At 59.2% G+C, this 19,500-nt stretch overlaps 1 protein-coding gene across 8 annotated transcripts in view; it reads right to left on the bottom strand.

Annotated features, from left to right (window-relative positions):
* NFIC (nuclear factor I C) overlaps positions 1-14,878 on the bottom strand; it is a 62,989-nt gene extending 48,111 nt beyond the window's left edge. For 2 of the 8 annotated variants that reach the window (XM_059060042.2, XM_059060047.2), the window contains exon 1: positions 14,779-14,862. In XM_059060042.2, coding sequence (XP_058916025.1) covers positions 14,779-14,781 — 3 coding nt within the window. In that variant the 5' untranslated portion in view covers positions 14,782-14,862. Of the gene's footprint in view, positions 1-8,450; positions 8,617-14,778 lie in introns of those variants that run through there. The other 6 variants (XM_067033137.1, XM_067033138.1, XM_059060045.2 and 3 more) reach the window with 6 other exon arrangements.
* Positions 14,879-19,500: the final 4,622 nt, after the last annotated feature.

The raw sequence follows: 19,500 nt of genomic DNA, 5'->3' as shown, positions 1-19,500 counted from the left end.
GCCAAGATGGGCCACCTGGATGTCAGGGGCTGACGGAAGTGGGGGGGGGGGGGCGGTTCCTGCATAGAGGGCGTGGTTCCTGCATAGACCCATTACAGGGGCGGGGAAAGCTGAGGCCCAAGGAGGCAAGAGAGCAGAATGCACCAGAGAAAGGGGAGCTCAGCCACGGAGATTTAGAGCTGGAGAGAGAGGCCCCTGGGGGCCAGTTCACCCTACCCTGTCCCCCACAGACCTATTCCACAGATGGAAAAAACGAGGCCTGGGAGGCTCAGCGACCTGGCCAGAGCTGTGACTTCAACATCCCCGCCTCTGCCTGAGTGGTGCTGCTGGGTGGCCACAACACCCATTTTATGGATGAAGGAACAGATCCAAGAGGGGACCCAATCATGAGGGGCAGAGCTGAGACAGGAACCCACACCCATCTGACTTCGCCACGAAAACAACGGCAGCCCCCATCGGGCCCCCTCAGAGAATAACGTGGGGCCATGGGAGGCCCCCGTCCCCTTCTACAGGGGTGGGAGGGGGCTGTCTCATTCTCGCCATTTTTCAGCAAGGGAAACTGAGTCTGCATAACATCCAGGACCTGGTTTCTCAGCCTCAAGGGATGAGAAATTCAAGGAGAAAGGAAGACAGAGAAGAGAAACTTCCGTCCCCCCCCCCTTCCCCGCTCTTGCCTGGGGGCTGTGCTGGGCTTCTTGAATGCGAGTGATGTCTTTTCCTAGCATGTGAATCTCATTATCCGCCCAGCTCTCAAAAGCCTGCGTTATGCTATGATTATTATTATTATTAGACATTGTTGTTGCTCTAAAGATTATACTGGTTGCTTACAATCTCCCAGGGGCAGGAAAAGGCCCGAGGCTCCACTACGCCTTCTGTGATGGAGAAACTAAGCTCAGAGAGGGGCAGAGACCTGGCCAAGGTCCTGGAGGGTCTCAGAGTCGGCATAAGGACAAGAACCCAGGACCCCATCGGCCCCTTTCTCAGAGCAGCCTGCTCTCTGTGAGGCCGCGGTCTCTCGGGGAGACAGGGAAACCGCTCCTCTGGGCCACGAATTGGTTTTTCTAAAGGGATGCGGCCAGGCTTGCTCCCACCTCCTGGCCTGGGTGCCCGCGGTACCGCCCGCCCAGCGCCCCTCCCGGCCCTGAGCTCCATTTCCCCTGGGCCACCTCTGGCCATGGGGTGCTGGGGCTGGGGGATGACCTCAGATCTCCCCTATCACTGAGGCTCTGAAAATAGCCTCCTGCCCTTGCGGGGTGGGGCGGAACGGGGCCCCGTTTGTGCCAGCCCAGCTCCCCCATGCCAAGGGCTCCCAACTTGTGAGTCACGGTAACAGCTGTGGTTCGGACCGGACCTCGGGGCCCTTTTCCGCCTCTCCCCCATCCCGTCCCCACCCCAGCTGACCTGCTGAGGCAGAGGGAGGAGAGAGGGGGGCCGGTCCCCTGTCAGGTCCTATCCAACCTCAGAGGTGCTTTTTCTATGTCACCATGTCACTTGACATGCCAGCCCCAGGGGTGGGGAGCGATTCGCCCAGGGTCACACAGCCGGTCAGCAGAGCCGGGACCGGAGCCCAGGTCCTCTGGCCAGAGAAGCTGGGGTGGGAAATCGATGGAGGGGCGGGACACTGTCCCCTGTGGAGGGGACGCCAGGGTGGCAGGAGGCCTGGGCAATGGCCGTGGCTGCCACCCGAGGCCTGGAGCTTATTGGGGCGGTAATAAGAGACAGCTGGGAAGGGGCAGCTGGAGTGTCAGCCGGCAGGCCTTCCTGAACGGGGTGCCATCTCTTCCTAGCATATGAACCCCATTATCTGCCCGGCTCTCAAAAGCCTGCGTTACGCTATTATCATCATGGATGTTGTTGTTACGATTATTTGGGGCCCAGACTCTTCCTCCCCTTGAACCTCTTTGTCTCTGAGCCGCCTCCCCCTTTTCTGAGCTCCTCTCCTCTTCTGGCTCCTCCCCTCTCCAAGCCCCCATGCCCCTGCCTTATCCCTACCCTCTCCTCCCCGGGCCCTCTCTGGGGAAAGATGCCAGGGAGGCGGGCAGGGGCGGGAGCCCACGTCACTGGTGACCCCAGCTGGTCCTGGAGGAAGACAAACAACCTTTAACTGGGTCATGGACCTGCTGCCCTAGCCTTCCACATCCTGCTGGGGAGGTCAACCCAGGTGAGAGGCAGGCCTGTCACTCTCTTTGTCCCATAAGACCTGTGACAACCAATGCCTCTTCCCCACGCACTTCCCAATGCCCTCACTGGCTGACAGGGCAAGGGAGACAGCCAGGGCAAGCTAGATGCCAAGAATCCTCCTGAACTCCTAGACGTCCCTCAAAGCCCTCTCTCCAGTGTTCCTTCCTTCAGGCAGCCTTTCCTGCTCTCCTCAGGGTTCTCCCAGACCCAGCCTGGACCACACAACTTGAGGTCTCTGAGTCCAGCTCAGTTGCTCTCCCCCAACCCTGAGGCCCAGGGCTGAAGCACTCGCTGCCAGGCAGACTTGTTGAGGGCACGAGCTTGGGTGACAACAGCCTCCATTTTCACCTTCTGTATGATCCAGGGAACAAATCACTGTTCCACCTTGGGCCTGTTTCTCATTCTGTACAAAGGGCAGAAAAGGATATTGCACCCTTTTGGGGGTTGGTTGGGGGGCTTATCCACTGCCCTGGTGATCAGAGCCGCAAGGTGAGGGGAGGCAGCAGGACCAGGTCTTTCCCAGAAACCCCACTTGGCCAAGGCAAGTTAGATGCCAAGAATCCTCTAGAACTCCTACACATCCCTCAAAACCCTGTCTTCAGTGTTCTTTCCTTCAGGCAGCCTTTCCTGCTCTCCCTGCTGGGACTTCCTGGCCAAAGAGGACAGCAGCATCTGGGAGGTAGACACCTGGGTCCAAGCCCCTGCTGGGCGCTATGGACTGGTCAACTGCGCACTGGATTGTGCCCCACTCTGGGCCTCCCTGTAGCCCTCCCATCCTGACAGTCCAGGGCAGCAAACCAGGACGTGAAACTCCAATTCCCAAAAAAAGTTTTCCACGAAGGATTCTCTCTCCTTCATTCACTCAGTGATTCAACAAACATTACTGAGAATCTCTTATCCATCCCTAAGCTTTTATCCCAAACCCCTATGCACCCTTCAAAGCCCTGGTTCCAATGTCCCCTCCTCCAGGTTAAGTGTCAAACAGCAGAGCTCATATTCGAATGCAGGCCCATCTGGTGCCAGAGTAAGTGTTCCTAACCTAGAGTGGTTCCTCCCCTCAAGCTCAGAGCATCGTAGCTTATGAACAGCTCTTATCCAATGAGGGAGAGATTCATTTGGTTGTTCAACAAACATTTACTGAGTATGTACTTTGTGTCAGCTCCATGCATGATGCTGGGGACCCAGCAGTGTCCTCGGCTCGGCCCTCACCCAGATCCTGACGTGGGCAGGGCTGGATATTAAACAAGCTAATAAACATGGAATAAAATGCCAGGTTGAACAAAATGCTCTGGAGAAATTTAAAGGAGTTTGAGGAGGGGGCCGGGGTGTGTTTTTTTTTCAGCTAGGGGAGGGTCAACGAGGGTCTCTCATAGGAGAGGACACTTGAACAAAGACCTAAAAGATGACACTCCACGGTAGGAGCTTTGCAGGTGGAGATCACAGTACATGCAAAGGTCCTGAGGCAGGGCCAAGCCTGATGTTTGGGGAGAACAGCGAGGAGGCCGGTGAGGCTGGAGCAGAGTGAACAATAGGGAAAGGGGAGGTGGTGAGGGCAGGAAGGTAAGGACCCCTGGAAAGACTCTGGGTAAACTAAGTCCAGGGAGTAGAAAGTCCCCGCCAAAGTGACGAGTGAGTCCGAGCCCTGGGTCTCCTGACTTCCCTCTCTGTGCCGTGGTGTCCTGGGTGGATGCTGCGGGCTGAGCCAGAAGGCCATGGTGTGGGGGAGACAGACAGGGAGCGAGGCGGAGCATGTACTGAACTGTCAACTCTACGAAATGGGAACAATTGTTGTGCCCACTGTCCAGAGGGAGAGACTGAGGCTCTGAGCACTGAAGCCACCGGCCCAAAGTCACGCAGCCAGGAAGGAGCCGAGCTGGGACTTGGACCTGGGTGCCTCCTGACTCTCTGGCCCCACTTGCCAGCTCCCTGAGTACAGGGTCTGGCCCCATCCTCGGGACTTCCCAGCAACGCCCATTCTGCACCCCACTTGCTCTCTCTGAATCCCGTGTGGCCCGCTTCCCCGCTAAGCCCTGGGTCACGTGCCAAAGCGGCAGCACGGTCCTGACAGCCCCTCACCTATACTGTAGCCCCTCGAGGGCATGGCTTTGATCTGTTTCATCTACTGCTGCGTCCTCAGCTTCCAGATCAGCAAAGGAGCAATCTCATCCTTTGCCTGTTACCTATATGCACACACCCGGACGGACAAAGGATGCTGATACCCACGTGGGTCTGGCCAAACTCAGGGAGACCCTGGACAGGGCTGGGAGGGCGGGGAGGAAAGACCAAGAGAAAGACCCTGGCTGGGGGGTCAGGGCTCAAGGCGACAGAAGGAAAGGAGGGCAAGTTGGAAAATGCCTATGGGATGTTTCATACAGTTATTACTTTAGAGATAACCACAATCACAGCCAAGCTTATTTGGCACCTACTGTATTCCAGGCCCTGTGCTAAGGGTGAAACATCTGAAGAAGGGCTGGGTCACCTGCCCAGAGACACACAGCCACCTGGGCGAGATCTGCATGCAGATCCAAGGCCGACCTGGGTCTCTGCCCAGTGACCCGTCAGGGCACGTACGTGTGCACGTCTGCATGCTCACACGTGTGGGAGCGTGGGCTGCGGGCTCTATGTGCCGGGGGTCTACACACGCCTAGGTGAGGAGGCAGTGTACACGCATGCGGGTCGCTGTGAACACGTGCTTTCGTGGGGCAGGAGGTCCCAGGACATTAGGCGTGTCCCATCCATTTGGTGTGAGGGAGGTAGGAGGTTCAGGCAGAGAAAGAGACATTGGAGAGAGAGAGAGAAAGAGAGATATTGGAAGGAAGGGAGGGAGGGAGGGAGGGAGAGGGAGAGAGGGAGGGAGGGAGAGAGAGAGAGAGAGAGAGAGAGAGAGAGGGAGAGAGAGGGAGAGGGAGGGAGGGAGAGAGGGAGGGAGAGAACGCTGACTCGGCCAGAATCCCAGCGTCGTGATTTACAAGGCGCCGGACCCTGACGCGGAGGCACCTCCGCCGCAGAGAAAAGATGGGAGAGAGACACAGACACGGAGAGAGACAGAAAGAGGGAGAGAGACGTGGGGCGAGCTTGTGCGTATGGGAGCCAATCAGAGGCCACCAGACCACGGGTGGGGGGGGCCACAGGGAGCACCCACCTGCCCAGCCTGGCCAAACAGCCAGGTGGGCAATGGCCCCGAATCCCCAGCCCCACCAGCCATGCTGTGCCACCCCAGGCAGGCCCTAGCCCTCTCTGGTCTTGGCCCCTGTCCCAGCCCTGAGGTGCTGGGGGACCCTCAACCCCAGCAGAGCCTCCCAGAACCCACCCCAGGCTGGCCCCTCGTGCCTTCCCCCCCCAAACCCGCAACAGACACCTGGCCCATAGGAGGTGCTTAACGAAGATCTATTATATTCAATCAAGCCAAAGTCGGGGACCCTCTCGCAGCCTCAGTCTCCCCACTGGAGAAATGGGGTAAAAAGAGTGCTGCCCAGCAAGGCAACGAGGTGAAGGAATGCAGGAAAGAATGAATGAATGAGGAAGGGGGCCCTGGCGGCCTCCCTGCCGTGGCTGCAGCCCAGGCCCAGCCTGCGGCCCCGGGGAATCCTGGGCACTGCAGCCAAGAGGGATTTGGCCCCAAACCCGGAATAACTAACGTGGCGGTGGAGGCGGGTGGGAGGGAGGCCCAGAGCGGGGCAAGCGCGGGAGGCCGGCCTTCCCGCCGGCAGGATTTATGGAAGTAACGGCTGCTGCACACAGTTCCTCTTCAGAGTAAAAGTGAAAAGCACTTGAGTCACCACTGAAACAGGGACGGGGCTCCCAGAATCCTCCAGGGCCACCCGGGCCACGGCTGCCACCCCCTCGGTGGGCAGGACCCCGGGGGCACAGGGTGGGCTGGCACAGGAGCAGCCCACCGCCCCCACCCCCCACCCCGCTTCACACGCCCCGAGCCGGGATCCGGGTCGGATCGGCTAAAAGGGAGCTATTTTAGGATGGGCTCAGGTTGTAAAATTAGTCAAGGGGGGGAGACGGAGGCCCAGAGATGGAGAGACAGGCAGAGACAGAGAGGGAGAGACGCAGGCAGAGAGAAATGGGTAGGGCGCGATGAGGTGGCCAGGAGTGGGGTCCAGCATGGGTAGTCTGGGTCCTTCCGGGCTCCCCAGCTGGAGACCGCAGACCAGGCTGGGCCTGCAAGCAGCTGCGAGGATTACTCTGAGGGGGGTCCTGGGAGGGGGAACCTGGGTTCCCCTCCAGGGTGGGGGCACCCATGGGAGAAAAAGCAGAGGAGGGGGAGCCCCCTGCGCTTGGACCAGCCCATCCCCATCCTAGCCTGGGAGCTCCCTGGTCCTCTCTCTGCCTGTCTCTGACTCCTGGTCGCCCTGTCCCTCGCACACAGCAACCTCAGGTATTTTTTATTGTCACGTTTCCACCAAGAGCCCGCCCGGCTGACCCCTGCCCTGCGCCCCAGGGAAAGCCAGGCCCGGGGGGCACAACACCAGCTCTGGTTCTCACTGCCACCCGCTCTGGGCAACGTGGACGGAGGCCTGTCCCCCGAGGAGCCCTGACGGGGGAATTCCAGGGCCTAGTGACAATAGGCTGCCGTCCAACCTTCTCGCCTGGAATAGCCTCCCTGGGCTCGGCCCGCTTGGGCGGCTCTGGGAGCAAGCAGGAGGAAAGGGTGGAGGAGGCGGGGGCACCCCGGGGCCACCCAGGCCACCCCCCGAGCCCAGAGACTGGGAGGCCCAAGGTCACCAGGCAACGCTGACTGGGACCCTCGTGGTTTTGGGGGAGCTTCGGGCAACAAGAGGCAGAGGGGGGCCGGTGATGACTGCGTCGGGGGACCCCCGAAGTTGCTCTGGAGGGGAAGGAAGGTCTGGAGAGGGGCAGGGACGTGCTCAAGGTCACCCCGGGGACGATGGGTAGGACAGGCCCTGAGACCCCCCTAAGCACCGGCCCTCACATTCCCCCACGGGGAGCCAGAAACCGGAGGAGCTGGAGGGGGCGGGTGAGAGGGAGCCTGCCCTGAGTGAGGGACACCCTAGGATCATGAATGGGGGGACCCCTATTGGAGACTGGCATCCACGTGCTCTCTGTACAGTGGTCCTCAGGACACTCAGACACCCGCTTGACTCCCACCTCCCTGTGCCCCGCACTTTACAGCTTGGAGGCCTCACTGCCCCTCTCCGGAACCTGCCTTAGCTCCGTGTCACTTCAGGGGAAACTGAGGCCAGGACCCCGATGGCCTGAGGACACACAAGGACCCGGGGTGGGGTCAGAGCTGGAGGGTGGAAGCAGTAGACCTGGGAGGGTGCCCCCCTCCCTGCCATGGAGCTGGGGGAGGGAAGGGGTCCCCCAGGGGCAACCCGGGACAGGGGCAGCCGCCCCCTTCCCACACATCCCCTGGGTCATTGCACAAGGGCCGAGCCCCGGGCAGTCTGGGAGCTCGGCCAGGGGTGAGAGGCAGCGGGCGGGGGCAGGGGCAGGTGCCGGGCTGGCGAGGGCGTCCGCAGCGCCGCAGTGCCCGGGCCAGACCCCGGAACGCCAGGCCTCCCGGCTCCTCCCGGCGGCGGCGGCTCAATAACTCACAATCGATGCGGCGAAAATATGGGGATGGGGTTGAGGGACGGGGGGGGGGGGGGGGGGAGGGGGGGGGGAGAGGGAGACCGAGCCGGGACGTCGGGGGCCCCCCTCCCCCCACTGCTGGCGCCTCCAACTTTGCGGGCCCCCTCCCCCTCCGCGCACACGTGGGCCAATAATGGGGGGAAAGGCTGCCCAGGGCCGGGGTGGCGGCGCACAAGCTTGCGGGGTGGGGGGGATCGGGGAACGCATCAGAGGGGTCCTCGTCTCAAGAGTCCCCGGGCGTCCAGGGTCCAACCAGGACTCCCTCGATTCCTCCTAGGAGCAGGCCTGGGTCCAGGCCGGGGGTTCGCGCAGAGCCCCACCTTTGGCCTTCTCCCGGGCGCCCCCCGACCTTCCTGGCTGGGGTGGGGGAGCGCGTCCTGCGTCCGGGGAGGGCGAGGCTGTAGGGCGAGCCAGGGGGAGAGGTCGCGGGGGGCGGGGCGGGAGTCCCCGGTGAGGGTCCCGGGTGCGGGGGAGGTGTCCCCGGCCCAGCCCAACCCCCCACCGGACCCCGGCCGGCAGCGGGGGCATCCCGGCCGCGGCGGCGGGAGGGACGCGCGCCTTTTTCGTCCCGCCTCCTCGGGCTTCCAAACTCCGGGGCCGGGCTGCGGGGGACGCGGGGCCGGGGCGCAGTGGGGCGCGGGCCGGGGGCCGGGCGGGGGGCGTACCTGGGTCAGGCAGAGCGGGGACGAATACATCCCGGGCGCGGCGGGAGGCGCAGGGCCGGCCGGAGCGGGCGCGCTGAACTTACTGAGTCATTTTTCCAACCCCCCCCCACCCCGCGGCCGCGGCCGGCGCGCTCCTCGCCGCCTCCTCCCTCGGTCTCCCTCCCTCCTCCCTCCCGCGCTCTCCCTCCCTCCTGCGCCCGACTCCCTCTCTCTATCTCCCTCTCTCTGTCTCTCTCTCCTCCTTTCCTGTCCCCCCCCCACCTCCTCCTCTGTCTCTGTCTCTCTCTGTGTCTCTGTCTCTCCTCCCTCTGGCAACCTCCTCTCTCCCTCCCCCAATTTCTCTCCCCTCCCACCCCGAACCTCCCACTTCTCAACATCCAACTTTCAAAGAAACGAGGGAAAAAAGAGCGCGAGCGAGGAACGAAAGCCGCTCCCCCTCTCCATGCCTCCTGAACCCCCATCGTGGCTTATTATTACGAATTTCCAGCCGCCCTGGGCCGGGCCACCGGACCGGGGACCCACGGGCCCGCGCACACCCCGACCACAGCGGGTCCCCCTGAACCGCCAGCCCGAGTCGAGTGGGCAGGGGGTGGGCTGCTTGCAGGACATTTGGGGGCCATAGGTGGATTCTGAAGACACCCCCCCACCAACCCGCCCCGAGCGAGCCGGGAAGTTGGAGAAAGGAGCGGGGTGGGGGTGGGGGGGTTGGGAAAGAACGAAGAAGTGACGTGTGCAGAGGCCCGGCGCGAGCGCGCCTCTTTCCCCTTAAAGATGTACAACCCGGGGTGCTTGGCGGGAGAAGGGGTCCCACGGCATCCTCTCCCCCTGCTTCTCCCGAGAGCCAGACAGGGGCTGCAGTTCCCAGGCAGAGGAGCTTGGCTGTAACTGCCCTTCCGTGGCCAGAAGGGCCTCAACCAACAGGGGAGCCACCAGAAATCTGCTCTCTCCTCCTCAGCCAGCATCAAAGGGGAACTGGGAGTTGGGGGGGCTTCGGCCTCCCCCATATGTCGCCCCCATACCCCAGGAGGAAAGTGTCCAGGCAGTACCTCAGGCTAGCCAGATAAAACCTCACAGCCTCTTCCCAGGTGTCTGGTAATTCCTACTGACCCCTGCATGTGCCCATTTCATGGATCCAGAAACTGAGGCATGCGGAGTGGCTTGGAGCCCAGCTACCTGGCCCCAGGGCCCACACTCTGCAAGCTTGGTTGTTCTCCCTCTGGAATAGATGGGCACAGACCTGCCGCTGATGAACTAGCCTCACCCCTCCCCCAGTTCACTCAGAGAATTCTCCCAGGCTCGCTCAGAGCCCTCGGCTACCTAGCAGACCAGGATGCTCCCCCATTGGTGTCCTCCCCTGTGAAGTGGACGAACAGTGCCTACCCCATGGGGTTGATCAGCATAAGAATACTGGCACTTAGCAGCGCCTTGACCTTCCGTCAAATATGCACAGAGACATTCTTAGAAAGCTTGGCCATTTTGCCCCGTGTGTCCCGAGTACAAATGATAACCTCTCGCCAACTTCGGGCAGCTGCCCCATGCCCAGGGGCATGGAAGACGCCAGCAACTCTGTTATTCTCCCGTGTTACAGGGGAGGAAACCGATGCCCCAGGAACGGATGCTACTGACCTGGGGCCCTGGAGCTGGACCAGAAGTGAGCAGGATTCATACAGGACACATATGCCCTCCGTCCTGCCAGCTCCCCCTGCACGTGGATGACGGTCATTCAAATAGCACTTCACAAATGGTTTTTTTTTTTTAAAAAAAAAAAAAACCCACTGTGCAGCCATGGGGGGCATTTAAACCCCAGAAAGAGAGAGGCAGGTGTCTAGGAATCCAAATGCCAACGTAACATAAAGCAATATTTTATTATTTAAAAAAACGCCATGAACACCTGGAGGGCAGAATCCCCAATTCACAGACATTTCCAAGTTCAAGTTGGCTTCAGAGCATTCTCCCAGGTGGCAGTGACCCCCAGACTGCCCCTGACGCCCGCCCCACGGGCAGCCTTCCCAAGGCAGTTTAGGTTACTCTGGAAGGCACAGTTTGGAGACCACAGACTCTCTCTCTCTCTCTCTCTCTCTCTCTCTCTGGACCTCAGTTTCCACATCTGTAAAATGACAACAATAGACGCATCTCACATTTTGGAAGTCTGGGCGGATGGGAATCCTTAAGATAACGTGTGGGAAGACTTTGTTAATATATTAGTGGTGGCAGGTGCCAGTTCACAAACATCAGTGAAGAGTTACATCCAGTTCAGCAGGAGCGGTCCCTACAGTGTACACAGTAGGGCCAAAGCAGGCCAGGTGCAGTGCAGGGCTGCAGCCTGGGTCTATGTCTTCTCCATCCAGGAGCTAAAATGCCCTGTGCCTCAGCTTCCTGCTCTGTGAAATGGGACGATAATAGTTTCTACCCCTCTGGGTTGTTGTGGGTAAACCAGCCAGTGTTTGGACCGCACCTAGTGTTTTCTAAACAAAGCAATTGCTGGATTGGACCTGTGTGTATAACATCCCAGAAAGGGGCCTCATGATTTAGCTCCAGGCACTTTGGCGCACAGCTTAGCTCATTTTAGTCTAAAAATGCACTCTCCCCCTCACTCAACTCTTAGGCTCACATACGGACTGTATCTGTGACTGTCCCAGATGCGGACGCATGAGGGTGTTGACTGTCACCCTATAACACTAATGCCAACAATTTGGAGCCAGCCACCGTGTCCATCTGTGGGGACCAGTTCAGCAATGCCACCCGGGGGCACAGGCTGGAATACTATGGGGCTCCACAGAAGAACAAGGGACCCCCACATGGAGATGCCTCCAAGAAATGCGCAGGGGAAAGCATGCTGCAGCGCGGGGCTCCTCCCCCCTCAGCATTATGGACCATCCCTGGTGGGGCCGTCTTGGGCGCTGTGGGGTGGAGCAGCATCGCTGGCTCCAGGAGCCAGGAGCCCCCCAGTGTGACAACCACAGGTGTCCCCGGTCATCACTCAGTATCCCCTGGGACAGAACCACCCCAGTTAAGAACCCTTGCTGTAGACTCAGCAAGTAGACTCAAGATCTCATTTGGGATTTTTTAAAAAAGAATATACATATATGCTTTATAAGGATATATGTGTATCCTTTATAAGAACGTGTGTCTGTTACATGTGGAGTCGCTCAGACAAAGCTGGATGAAACGGGGCTTTTCTGGAGTAGGGGGGTCCCAGCGGGGTGGGGGTGACGAGGAAGGTTTGATTTTTACTCTGGGTACTTTTGCATCCTCTTTAGATGTTCGTGAGTCGCTCATGTTATTAAAAAGCAAACTTAAAACATGTGAGTGGAATTCACAGCAGCATTTTCAAAAGTGAGAGCAGCTCAGGGAGGGATGATCAAAGCCTGAGACCACCAGGGAACTCCACAGCGGCCGTACCCAGCGAACAGAGGACACAGCCAGGGGGCCAGGACCTGTGAACGCACGACTGACATTGCCACCCCTCCTGCAACCTTGTGGGGCATCCTGTGTGTTCCCATTTTACAGATGAGAAATTGAGCCTCCAGAAGGGGACGTTAAGGTCCTCAGCCTTGAGAAGTAAGGGGGTATGACATAGGGGCTGGTACACGCACAACATGCCACGAGGAGGCACAAAGACACACAGAAACACACCACATGGACACACACAGATTCTCACACGTCACACAGACTCCAGCAGATACAGACATCCAGACCCGAGGGGACACACACAGACTCATGCAGACTCCCACAGAGACACACAGACCCACACGAGGTCATGCACGGCTCAAACACAACACACGTGCAACCAGCCACAATAACGCACACATGCCAGAACATACGTATACACTTACAAGCACACGAACCCATGGACAGAACCCCTCCCACTATTTATACACTGGCACACACAGACACACACACACACACACACAATACACACACACGGTGACACACAGCACCCACATTCCTGCTTTCCTTCATGGTTGCCCTCCCCCCAAATGCGCCCACAGCTGGGGTCTTTGCTCTCCAGACCCTGCAGGGGCCTGGCTCAGACGTGGAGGTGGGGGGAGGGCGCGATGGGCTTGGCTCCTCCCCCTCCCACAAACGCAGGTGCCTGTTTACGAGTGTCTGCTGCCTCTGTGTGTGGCTGTGTGTGCACCTGTGTGGGGCCAGAATTCTGTACACGTGTGGCTGTGAACAGAAAGCTGTAAGAGTGTGTCAAGAGCGTGGGCTGCTGACTGTGCACCAGGTGACAGGTGGGCATGGAGGCCAGTGTGGTGGAGGGCAGCGCCCAGGCGTGAGGTGGGGGGAGCGCTGCGTCTGAGCACCGGTAGTGGGTGCAGGGCAGGGTGAGCACGGAGAACGGAGGGGCGCGAGGATGGGTGATCTTACCTGAGCTAGGATCCCTGAGTGCTGCGTATGGATGCATCCCTGTGTCAACGTGGGACCCCTTCTCTCCTCTTCCCAAACAGCCCCCCAAAAGGGAATGCAGGTTGAAAGTCGAAAGCAGAGACTCCCACCTGGCCTTGGGGCTTTTATATTTAGAAAATTAGGTAAAGCGCCCTGGGGTGGGGATGGGGGCGCGACGGGGATTCCCCTGGAGGGGAGAAAACAATCCTGTGTGCCCGCCCGCCCCGGTCTGGCCCGGTCCCGGGCAAGCGCTGGGAGGTAGGGCTGGGGGCGCGTCTCCCTGCCCACCCCCCTGGTCCAGACCTGACCCACGCGCTTCGGTAACCACCCATCCCTCGAGACCTCCTCTGGGGGGGAGGGGGGACCCCCCCGCCGCCCCGCCCCCCTCCGGGCCACGCGCACGCGCAGCCCCTGGCGGGAGACATCGGCGCCGAGTGATCGCGTCCCGGCGCCACCTCGCGCCCGAACCTCAAGCTGGGACCACCTGGGGCCGTGCAGCTAGGGAACCCCGAGGCAGGGGTAATTGGAGCGGACGGCGTAGGGAGTGAGAGGAGAGGACAGAGCTTTGGCGAGGTGGAGGAAGCACCCGTTCCCCATCCGGCAGCCCGGGTTACAGGAAAAAGGGAAATGGGCGGGGGGCGGGGGGGGGGAAGAGTGTAGACCCATCCCCAGGAATAGTCACTCAGCGCGTCAAACGCACACAGCGACACCCAACTGTCCCGAGACGCAGCCACGCGACACAGTTCCCCACTCACTGGCAACCCCCTAACCTCCACACACTCATACGTGGACACCCCCGTGGTCATCCAGGGACATCACGTCCCCCGGGACATCCAACTCAGCCACACAGCTTTACAACACCGCCCCACGGGGACCCGTGGCACAGTCGCCCAGTTACCCTAACACACAAACACATACACTGTCCCATAGCCGCACAATGCTATGCTCTAACAACACGCAACACAACACACACACAGCCACGTGGATGTGCAGACACACAGATACATAAAGGAGAGGACCCCACGCCCGGGGACTCACGGACCCATGGACAGGCATGGGACCACGTAGCTGCACAGACCCGCGAATGCACCCCCGGATTCCCGTGCGGACTCTTTTGAGAGCACAGGGGCCCCCAAACGCACCCCTCGAGTGAAGATGCCACTGACACCGGCGGACCGGACACCGGAACCCTCAAGCGCAGCTACCGGCGCTCGCGGGCCTGGGGCGCGCCCGGCCTGGACCCAGTGACCCCTCCCGGCTGGGACCGCGGCGGGGCTGGGGTCGGCCGGGGGCGGGGCTCAGGCGGCGCTAGGGCCGGCCGGGTGGCTGCCCCTGCGCGGCGCCGAGAGCGGCCGCCCGCCCGGCTCCAAGTTCAAGGCGCCCGGCGGCGGCCGCTGCGCGCTCTCCGCCCCTCTCCGCAGCGGCCATTTTCCGCTAGCTGGCGCGCCGCGCTCGCCCGGGCCGGGGCAGCCCGCGGGGGCCGCCGCGACCCCCACCCCGCACGGCCCCGTCGAGCGCCCCCTCCCTGGGCCCGGCTTCCCAGCCGGCTGCGCGCTTGGGGGTCTTGCGCCCGGAGCCGCGCCCTCCCGCCTACCTTCTCCCGCCGGGCCAGGGAGGGGGCGGAGGCCTGGCCTGGGGGGGGACCCTCTCCCGGGAGCCCCGCCCTCCCCTCCAACTCCGTGGTGCCCGCGAGGGGCCCCCCACTTGGGGTCCCCCGCTGCGCCCCGCGCGCCAGCTCCGCCCCCAGCCGCGGGGGGGGGTTGGATTGGAGGGCGGGGGTCCCGGGGCGGCGGGTGTGTGGGGGGTCCCCGCATCGAGCCCCTCCCCCGGGCGGCCCCCGCCCCCTGCCCCCCCAGACCTCTCAACTTTCGCCCGGAGCCCACGCACCACCCCAAAAACTCCCCGGGCGAAAACGAAAGTGGGGGCGGCGACGTACCATGGCGCTGCTGCGAGGAGGCGAGGCCGGCGCCGGAGCGAGCGCGCTCGGTCCCCGGCGAGGGGGGGCCGGAGGCGGCGGGAGGAGGCGGCGAGGGAGGGCGCGCGGGGGAGGGAGCGAGCGCGCGAGGGAGGGGGCGCGCCGTGCCCGCCCCCCCGGCCCAGGACCCTCCCCTCGGCCCGCCCTCCCCCCGGTCCCGCGCGCCGCCCGCGCCTCAGGCCGCTCCGCGCCCCGGCCCCGGCTCCGGCGGCTCCGGCTGCGGCTCCATCCCCGGCCCGGCCCGCGCGAGGGGAGGCCAGGCGAACGGCCGCGGCGGCGGGTCGTGGGGCCCGGGTCGGGCTCGCTGCGGAGGGAGCGGATCCACCTTCACGGCGCGCGCGCGCTCACACACACACAGACACACACACACACACACACACACAGAGATACACACACACGCAGACAGCTGGGGACACTCGCGGCCCGGGCCTCCTCGACTCCAACACCGACACAGAACGCACACCGACGCGCCTGCGGCGTGTTACAGACACACACAGTCTGCGGGTGTCACCTAGATACATCGGGGCCCACGCTCACAGCCGATGCGGTTCTTGGACGCACACCTCCTGCAGGATGCCACGAACACAGACTCACACTCACAACCTGCGGTGTCACCCAGACAGACACACGGGGGACCCACATGCTCACAGCCTTTGGGGTGTCACCCAGACACCCACAGCCTCCACGCTGTCACATACACAGACTCACAGCCAGCAGGGTGGCACTCAGACACGCACACAGATTGACAATTGTGGAAAGACATTTCAGACCGCGGACTGAGCCACACGCCGACCCCCCCCCAGGACCCCTCCCCCAGGCCATCGCAGCAGCCACCCTTGCCCCTGAGTGCAGGTGTCCCGGATACACAGACACAAACATGCACAGCGGGGAGAAGGGACAGATGGGGACACAGACAGAGACTAGGACACTGAGGGTGACAGACCTGGGGGGCAGGGGTTCCCTGGGGGTCCCGCAGGGGCTCCAGGCGGGGCGTGGGGGCGGGGAGCGCTCGCGGCGCCTCGGTAGGTGTGGGGGGGAGCGGGCGCCCCCTCCCCGGGTCGGGATTAAGGGAGAGGCCTCCGCAGCGGGGGGAGGGGCCGGGCCGTGGAGGGTCAGCGCCCCCGCCCCTGCTGCGCGGGCTGCTGCGGGCTGGCAAGCCGTGCCGCAGCGCCCCCGCCCCCCACCACGCGCTCTCCCGCAGTCCCCCCTCCTCCGGCAGCCGCAGAGTAGGCACCGCCCCCTTCTCCCCGCCCCCTCTCAGGCTCTGCGTCTGGCGCAACTAGGGGACGACGGGAGGGGGGCTTGCCGCGACCTGGTGGGGTGGAGGAGGTTCTGCTGCCGTCCTTCTGTCTGGGTTTCCCCCTGCCTGCGACCTCACTTCCCCCCAACTGGGGATCCAGGATTCAGGGACCCCTTTGGGGAGGTGGTTCTCAGCTTCCCCAGGGAGGACGCCAGGGTTTCGGGCGGGGGCAGGCAGCATCCCGGGAGCAGAATCAGGCCCTGGGCCACCCTTCTGGAGCCATGGCTGACTCTGGGGTCTTCTGGAAGTTCATCCTGTGCGTTGTTGGGCACCCCAGGGCCCAGAAAATCTCAGGCAAACGGTGGTTAACAGCAGCTCTGCCTACATAGTAGGTGTTCAGTATGTAGCCAATATCTCAGGCGTCCAGGGAGCGTTCGCTCTGGGACGCTGAGGTTTTCCGGCTTCATCTGCACATTCCTTTCCCCATTTTTAAGAAGAGAAAAGTGAGGCCCAGAGAGGGGGAGCTCCTCGACCAGCACGTCAGAAGCCCAAGGGTCCTAATCCTAAACCTAACGGCTCTTCCAGGGTGCTTTGCAGGTGAGGGGGGGAGGTTCTGGAGGTGGCCTCCCCTCTCACAGACTTGAAGCCCAAAGGAGCCAGGGTGGATACACCGGCTCTGGCTCCGGAGAAGAAAGGGTCAAGAGGATAGGGACCCCCTGCTCTCAGCTCGACTCTAATCGGCCTCTGTTAATCCTCAGCTTGAACCCTCAGCTCCTCCCCTGCCTCAGGGAATTAGGTACCTGGGAGGAGAGGCGAGGCGGGGGGTGGATTGATGTCAGCCAGGCAGGGATTCGGGTCCAGATGGCAGTAGTGGGGGCACAGAAGCTGCCCCCCACCCATCATTTTCCCCACAAGGCCACCCCTGGGCCTGCAGGCATAGAGTTAAATGCTTTACACGAGGCTACGCATTTACCCTCATAGCAGCCCCATGAGGTGGGTGGTGCTATTACCTTTAATTTTTAAAATTTTTATTGGCACGTGGTTGATCGCTATTACCTTTGTATCCCCATTTCACAGATGAGGAAACTGAGGCTCAGACTGGTTTAGACTCTTAGCCCAATTTTACCCAGTCAGTAAGTGATGATTGATGGTCCGGAGGACGCTTTCCGGGACAGTGAATCTCCTGATTTGGGCTTGTTTTGTGAGAATCTCCCAAATTATCAAGTCCTGGTTCCTGTTTGCTTAACAGTTCTTCCCTTTATCTATCTCTTTCCTCGCACATTTTGCTATAAGCAGCGAGAAGAAACGGGGCTGCACCTTCGACACTTGACTGGAAAGTCCCCTCTGCTAAATATCCAAGTGCATCACTTAAAGTTCTGCTTTCTGTATAACTGTAGGACACAGCTCTGCTAAGTTACTGCCACTGTATATAAAAGATCCCCTTCCTTCCAGATGTGTTGGCTTACATTTCTTCCACCCTAGAACATTCCCCAAAGACAGGCTGATTAGTAAACGTATAAAAAATGTCCAGGCTTACAGAGACCAAAGAAAGGATAATGAACAATAAGAATCTACCATGCTTTGGCACCCATCAAAATCAGTAAAGATTTCTAAATGGATAAAACCCAGTGCTGGTGAGGATGTGGTAAAACAGGCATTTTCATAAATTGCCTGGAGGTAAATGTGTATATAAACTGGGAAAGCAGTTTGGCAGGCATGGCAGAGGTCTAAGCCAAGCTCAGACCTTATGGTCCAATTTCCAGGAGTCTATCCTGAACTTGGGAAAAGTATGTATGCCCCTAATCACCATAGACTTGTGAAAATTGCTATAAATCAGTGTTTCTCAGCCTTTTTTTCATTATCCCCCCAGTTGTTTTAGACATTTTTTCCCTAATCACCCCTTATGAAATTTTAATACCCAGATATACTGAATATTTGTTTATATACTGTATGTATATCTGCGTTTTGTACACTAAAAGAGTAAGATTTTTTTTCACCCCCAAGAACTGATTTTTGTCCTTGCTGAGAATGCATGCTATAAATAATGGTATAGCCTTCTGATGGGATGATACAATCCTTTAAAAAGAAGTTTCAGTGTGAAAACGGCAGCTACCCCGAAAGAAAATGTGCAAAAAGCACGCAAACAATGAAACATGGGTGGCCAGTAAGTGCATGAAGAGATGTCCAACCTCTTTAAGGATCAAAGAAATGCATGACAAAGCCACACCAAGGCCCCATTATCATTGCCCCAAATTGAAAACATCCAACAATACCAAATGATGGAGAGGCTGTGGGTACACAGGGCTCTTCCACACTGCAACCACTTTGGAAAACAGACTGATATTAATGACAACACCGAACATTCATGTGCCACATAACATAGCCTTTCCTCGCCTAGATACATATCCACAAGAAACCCTGGCCTTTTGCCCCAGGAAACATGCCACAAAATCATCATTACTGCACTGTGAAGAAGGCAGACACCCAGAAACAACCCAAATGTGCTCATCGCTGAGGGAATGGAGAAATGCATTGTGGGAAATTCATCCAGTGGCATATTAGTCAGCAGCCACAGTGGTGTTCAGCCACAGGCAAACCGTAAGGATAGACTTAGCAACAGTACATGGAGTGGAAGAAAAAACTCACAAATATTAGACACAGCACGAGTCCCTCTTTATGAATTCCGTGTAACTAAAATGAGACAATATTTTGGGGGAATATATATTTGAGATACAATTATTTTCAAGAAGAGAGGATTCAGGACTATGGTTAACTTTGGGGAGCGGAGTCCAGAAAGTAGGATGGGGAAGAAGCACTTTGAGGTGTCAGTTATTGTGAAAGTTCTGTTTACCCCGGTGGTATTTATTTTGAGGATTTGGGTATTTATTCTATTAGCAAACATTTAAATTTACTAATAAATGGAACAATGATTAAGTGCAAGTCGTGAGTCAGACTGAGATTAAACTCGTTTCAGCATTGAAAGCCCAAATAAACAGCTAAATCACGAACTCAGAATTAGGATGTGCTGGGAACACTGTCAACTCCATGTCAGGGGAGGGGAGGCTGTCTGTATGGTTCACAGCTGTGTCCCTGATACTGAGAACAGTGCCTGGTACATAGTAGGTGCTCAATACATACTTGTTGAATAAGTGAAAGTCTCAGAGGGACAACGCCTGTTTAAAATCCCATTTTTAAAAAGAATCATATGTGTGTGTATCTTAAGTCTTTATATACATATAAAAATGAATCATATAAAATTTATGTGTACTAAGCATGTATTATGTGGTATACATTATGAACACATGTATAATGATTAAATATTATATAATTTATATTTGTACATTATATAATGTGTATATGTTAAATGTATATTTTAAAGAATCACACACACACACACATGCACCAGCGTTCCCCAGCCACAACACTGATATGAGCTAATCTCC

Source organism: Kogia breviceps, chromosome 4 (genome assembly GCF_026419965.1).
Source record: "Kogia breviceps isolate mKogBre1 chromosome 4, mKogBre1 haplotype 1, whole genome shotgun sequence".
NCBI lineage: Eukaryota > Metazoa > Chordata > Mammalia > Artiodactyla > Physeteridae > Kogia > Kogia breviceps.
Note: the sequence above shows the minus strand (reverse complement) of the source record. Positions and strands in the feature narration are given on the sequence as shown.